Source organism: Manis pentadactyla, chromosome 13 (genome assembly GCF_030020395.1).
Source record: "Manis pentadactyla isolate mManPen7 chromosome 13, mManPen7.hap1, whole genome shotgun sequence".
Taxonomy (NCBI): Eukaryota; Metazoa; Chordata; class Mammalia; order Pholidota; family Manidae; genus Manis; species Manis pentadactyla.
Genome location: NC_080031.1, coordinates 46,970,269 through 46,976,807, shown reverse-complemented (window position 1 = coordinate 46,976,807; position 6,539 = coordinate 46,970,269). Strand labels below are relative to the sequence as shown.

The 6,539-nt window shown below is 40.5% G+C and overlaps 1 protein-coding gene across 1 annotated transcript; it reads right to left on the bottom strand.

Moving 5' to 3' along the window:
• Nucleotides 1-2,923: 2,923 nt before the first annotated feature.
• LOC118913128 (olfactory receptor 2T29-like) lies at nt 2,924-3,886 on the bottom strand. The gene has a single exon (XM_057490540.1). It carries the CDS (start codon nt 3,884-3,886, stop codon nt 2,924-2,926), a length of 963 nt encoding a protein of 320 aa, XP_057346523.1.
• Between the last annotated feature and the right edge of the window lie 2,653 nt (nt 3,887-6,539).

Sequence of the window (6,539 nt, the reverse complement as noted above, 5' to 3'; positions counted from 1 at the left end):
CTATATATTTGTTAAGTTCATCTGGTCTAACGGCTGGTCTGATGTGCCATACAATACCTCTGCTTCCTTATTTATTTTCTGTTTGTATGATTTGTCCATTGATGTGAGTGGGTTGTTAAAATTCCCTTACATGTTTGTGTTTCCATCTATTTCCAATTTTAGGTCTGTTAGTATTTGTTTTATATATTTAGGTGCTTCTCTGTTGGGTGCATAGGTACTTATGATTGTTATATTCTTTTATTGGCCTGATCTATTTATCATTATGTAATGTCCTTGTCAAGGAAAATGAAACTTTCTGACCACGATTCCCACCTGGCTTTAATAACACCCAGTGTGTATATAATAAGAGCCTGTTTGCACATTTATGGTATGTTTACCTCCATAGAGCCACAGGTGAGTCACTCGAGTACCAGCCCAAGGGAGATGTCTTCCCTTCAGTTTCTGGTATAATTGGTCAGGTGTCTGCCAGTCACCAAAGACCTGTCCACATACCTCCTCCCGGTGCTGGGGGTTGGGGAAGGAATGAAGGGCTGGGGAGAGCAGGGGCGAGGAGAGACTGAGACCTACTGTCATGAGAATAAACCCCTTTTAAGGCCCCTATTTCTTGCCCTTGCCTTTAATTGTTTTCACTGAATTCATACGGAACTTGCCTCAGCATTGAGTCCCTTCTTCTTGGAACAAAAGTCCTACTTTTTATGTTGTTATTTTTTGCCTTGAATTCTACTTTGTCTAAGTACTGCCGCTCTTACCTTAGGGGCTGCTCTCTCCTGTGCAAAACCAAGAGTTGGTGTGTGTGATGGGAACATAAATTCCTTGCTCCTCAGGGAAAGTTCTCTATTTCGTGGATTCCAAAATGCTAATTGTGAGTTGCTGACCAGGTTTTGGGATTTTTTTCAAGAAATGTCTCTACCTTTTCCTCTTGTCGGGATGTGACTCTATTTTCCTTTGTCGTGAAGGTGTCGTTCATCTAGTTGCAGAATTTTTCAGTGCTGTACCACATGTAGAGTAGGTTGTCATCACGGGAGCAGGTGAGTTTAGGGTATTTGTGTACTGCATCCTGAAACATGACCCCAGTACTAGATGTGCTACAAAGCTAAAGAGAAAGATAGTTTATGCACTTCTCCTTCAGGAAGTCACCATGCATGGCAAAATCATAACCCCAGTTTTTGAAAATAAGTTCTCCATTACTCCCTCTGACAAAAACAACCAGTATCTGAGTTGTGGAGTGGCAGATTCAATTTTTGTTTCAGAGGAAAGTGAGAAAACATATTAAGTGTCAGTTACATCATTGAGGTACTTTTTCTGCATTAGCATTCCTCTTGCTTTGTATATTTGTGGCTCATTACTTGTATTCTACCAAAATTGATTCTTATAGGTTTTTCAAATATATTTGTTGTTTGAGGAGTTACAGAACTTCATCCTTTTAGAAAAATTCATCTTCAGGTTGGAAGGACATTTATACTGAGTATAAGTTCTAAGTTAATTTTTTTAATTCAATGTTTTCAGTATGTTGCTGAAATTAGTCCTGGTCTTCATTGTTTCATGTGATGTGTTTTTTATCACTAGTTATATCCTCTGTCTCTATGGATCAATCACTTTCATCAATGGTTATATGTTGATTATGATGTATCCTTTAGTTTCAGAATGTTTCTTGTGCTTGAATTTTTGTTGTCTCTTACATTAGTGAATTCATCATTTTAATCAAGTATGGAAATTATTTGTCCATTATTTCATCAAATAATTTTTATGTCCTATCTCTTCTGCATTGGGCATAACAATTACATGTATGAAATATTTAAAACATTCTCACATCGGATAGATGTTTTCTTCCCAGTATTTGTGTTCTCCATTTCATTTTGGATAGTTTCAATTATTATGCCTTAATGTTTACTGTTATGTTTTGGAATGCCTCATATATTATTTCATTCCAAAGTATTTTTCATCTCACATATAATAATTGCCTCACTAGAAGTTCAACTTTATCTTTTTGTATTTACCATGTCTCTTATATAATCAAAACTTTCACCAACTTCTTTAATATGCAGAATGCACTTATAATAACTATATATAACACATTAATTGAGAGATAGCCATATACACTCAAGCCACTCATTTAAAGTGCATAATTGTGATTTTAATATATTCATAGCTATGTGTAGTGATTTCCTGATTCAGTTTTACAGCACTTTCATCTATTCCAGAAGAAGTCCAAAAGCTTAAACTATATCAGCCCCTTAGTAACTTATCCTTCCCAACCCTAAGCCACCAGTAATTTATATTCTGTCACCATGGTTTACATATTCTGTGTTTCATATGAATGGAATTACATAATGAGGGGTCTTTTGGAACTTCTGTATCATAGCCTAATGCTGTCAAAAATTATGTTGTAGCATGTGACACTGTTTCACTGCTTTACATGACCAAATGACATTTCATTGTGTGGTTATATGACATTTATTTGTCGATTCATCAGGTGACATATTTTATATCTTTGTACATTTTGATGGTACTGAATAATATTTCTCTAGCCACGCATGTATGAGTTTTATATGGATATGTGTTTGGTATCCCTCATATAACACTTAGTAATGGAGTTGCAGGGCTATATGGTACCTCTATTTTTATTGTTTGAGATAATGCCAGACTGATGTCCAAAGTAGCAGTACCATTTACATTCCCACCAGTGTGGCATGATATTTTCATTATAAATGTCACTAAGAATGACTTAGTACAATATACTAGTAAAACATATTTTGAATGGAGAAAGTATATAAAATCAAGTAACTTTGCAGTATACAAAGCCAATTCCTAACAGAGGTGTGAAACTCAGATGGGAAATCATGGAATGAATGTCTAAGGAATGATAACATCATAATATACCAGAATACTAATATTTAAATAAAATTAGAACTATAAAAATTTCCTACTTTATAGTTTCTTGAAAGGCAGGTCGCACATTCAACAACTTCTTCAGAGCTGCCATGACTTCCTTATTTCTGAGACTATAGATTAGTGGGTTTAGCACAGGAGTGAGTATGGTGTAAAAGACAGACACCACCATGTCTTTCTCAGGGGTGTGGTAGGAGTTGGGGAGCATGTAGGTGTAGATGGCAGCCCCATAGAAGAGGGTGACCACAGTCATGTGGGAGGAGCAGGTGGCAAAGGCCTTCTTCCGACCCTCTGCTGAGTTCATCCTGAGGATGGTGAGGAGGATGAAACCATAGGATCCTGAAATGACTGTCACAGGGATGAGCAGCATGAGGACGCAGCAGAGGTACATGAGTGTCTCATAGATGGAGGTGTCTGAGCAGGAGAGCTTCATCACAGCAGGGACCTCACAGAAGAAATGATGGATCTCCCGGGATCTGCAGAAGGGGAAGGTCATGGTGATGGGAGTGAGTATAAATCCATCTAGAGATGCCAGAAACCAGCAGCCCAATGCAAGGAGAATGCACACCCTGTGGTTCATGAGGACAGGGTAACGAAGAGGAAGACAGATGGCTGCATAGCGGTCATAGGCCATAGAAGCTAGAATAAAAAATTCTGAGCCAGCAAGTGTAGCATAGAGGAACATCTGCACCCCACATCCAGGGGCTGAGATGGTGTTCACACCCGTGACCTGGTCCACGAGCATCTTGGGCACAGTGACGGAAATGTATGTCACGTCCATGAGAGACAACTGGCTGATGAAAAAGTACATGGGGGTGTGGAGGTGGGCATCAGAGCGTATCAGAAGGATCAGGATTGTGTTTCCAGACAAGGCCATCAGGAAAACTATAAAAATGACCACGCAAAGGAGAGCTGGGTGTTTGGATTGACTGAAGATTCCCACCAGGATGAAATCAGACTGTCCAGTGTGATTGTCCACCCAGTTAATGTTTTCCATGAAGATTCACGTAGGTGCCTGAGGAGAACTTTGGGTTGAATAGTCATGGGATTCTGCCACCTGAAATGAGGGAAATAAATGTTTACTGAGTGTGTGTATATATGTTTGTGTGTTGGTGTGTACCAACCTGATTGTGTTAAACAGAAAAATTTCCACATGCATGTAAAAATGGAACTGTTAATTTTGATTTAAAATTTCCAAGAAAGTGATAATTCACAAATATGAGTAAAAATATTTGGAACTTACAGCAAATAGGTAAGGTTATGAAGTTTCTTAATGATACTGTCATCCATCAACATGTATTAGAAAATTACAGAGATTCTGAATTAAGCAAGCACTAAAAGTAAATTACTGAGCTGGGGAAAAGATGGCAGAGGAGGAAGTCACAGCAGGAAGATCCTCCCTTGTACACAAAAACAGAGCAACTACAGCAAATACTTCTAACCCCAAAAACAGCAGAATAGACCATCTGCACTTGGTGAAGGGAAGGTAAAACTGAGAAGGGTGAAGTGATAGAGCCATGACTGACTGGGACCCAGACCCATTCTCCATTCCAGCCTACAAGTGGGGTGGGGTGGGGGAGAAGAGTGGAGCAGAGAGAGGATAAATGCTTGGAATCTAGCACACGGGCCCAGATAAATGTTCCAGGCAGATGAGTCCACCTAACACTGGGCTTTGGTGATTGGCAGGGCTGCACTCCAGGGAGATTATGCAGCATTCTGGGAGGCCGTGATCCTGTAACTTGTGGAGGAAAGGCATCCTCCATCGGTCCCACTGAGATCCAAGCAGAGACCATACATTGAATGGTTTACCAGCAGTGAGCAGTGTGCTACAGATGCATGGGTCAAGGGAGCTCTTTCCAAGGATAAAGGGCAGGTGGATGGTTCCTCCCCAGCCCCGCCTCAGCCCAGCTGGCTGGGTATTCACAGGAACCCGCTCTGAGCGCTCCATCTCCCTCCCTGCAGCTCAGCCACATGGCAGCCCTTCCTTGTGCCCCCGCCCTGCCCAGCCCACTCAGCCGGGCAGACTGCGGTGCCTGCAGGCAGAGGGAGGACACTTCCAGGTGCCCCTGGCCCTCCCCCAGTCCACATGGTGGGCGCGTGCATGAACCAGCCCTGAACTCAAGCTCACTCACTGGAAGGACGCCCACAGCAGCTCCCTGCACACTTGGCCTATCTGCCAGCTTTTTCCAGCATCCGCTGCCTTTGCTGACAATCAGATAGAGGACAGCTCTAATTACAACTCATCCCAGCATAAGTGCATCAGGGTAAACAAATGGCACAGAGGCCAGCTGTCAGCCTCTGCGGACAGAGTCCAACCACTGCTGGCAGACAGGCAGAAAGGCAGCCCTGCCCATTGCCCACCAGCAGCAACTGGGGTTCCACCTTAAAGGAGAACTGGGCACTGAGCAGTAAAACTCTTAAGCTCCTGGGCACTGCAGGGTGCCTTTGCCATGAAGCCATAGTTTCCATGCCAGGAAGCATAGCAGATCCATCTAATAATTATGTAAACACAGAAAACTTTAACAAAATGAAGAGGCAGAGGCATATGATACAAACAGAACTGCAGGATAAGACACCAGGAAAAGGGCTAAATGAAATGAAGAACACCAATCATCTTGATACATATTTCAAAACAATAGTTATAAATATGTTCATTGATCTGTAGAAAAGTATTGAAGATCCCAACAAAGAGATAGACAAGCTAAAACAGAGTTACTCAGAGTTGAAGAGTGAAGTAACCAAAATGGAATATATAACTGACAGAATGACTAATAGATCACTGCACGTACACAAGAAAATCAATGAGATGGAAGTTAGAGAGCATCAAAATAATAAAGCTTAGAAACACAGAGAAAAAACTTCTGGAAATGAGAGGATGCAAATAGGGCTGTGTGATAACTCTGAATGAAACAATATTCATGTAATATGGGTACCAGAAAGAGAAGACAGAGACGAAGTTATAGATAGTCTCCTTGAGGAAATACTTTTTGAAAACACTGTAAATATGGGGGAGGAAGTAGACCCTCAGGTATGAAGAGCAGAGAGCCCCTATCAAAAGGAACCCTAGGAAAACAACACCAAGACATATAATAATTGAAACGATAAAGTTTAAGGCTAAGGAGAGAGTATTGAAAGCAACCAGAGAGAGGAAAACATTCTTTATAAAGCAAATCCAATCAGGTTATCAGCAGACTACTCAGAAGAAACTTGAGTGACATGAAATATTTGAAGTATTGAAATAGAAGGACCTTCAACCAAGTATCCTCTACTAGCAAGGATATTATTCAAATATGAAGCAGAGATTAAACAATTCCCAAACAAATTATGATTCAGGGAATTTATAACCACTCAACCAACATAACAGGATATATTAAAGGGACTGCTGTAGATGGAAATGTTTCTAGCACTAAATAGTTTTCACCAAGGAAAGTAAACCCAAAGTAAGTGTAGTCGAAAGTGTACTTACTATGAAAGTATGAAATTAAAAGAAAACAGAAGTAGTAAAACCAGTTATACACACAATTAATCACTGGCTACACAGAAAGTGCAGATTATAACATCTATTACATAAAGGGTGGAGGAGAGAGAAAAAGGACAATGATACACTTTCAGATCATGTTTGAAATGGACCAAGCAGCAACTTCATATGG

Coding starts and splice junctions, on each gene's coding strand:
- LOC118913128 (XM_057490540.1), bottom strand. CDS start 3,886: ATGGAAAACATTAACTGGGTGGACAATCACACTGGACAGTCTGATTTC.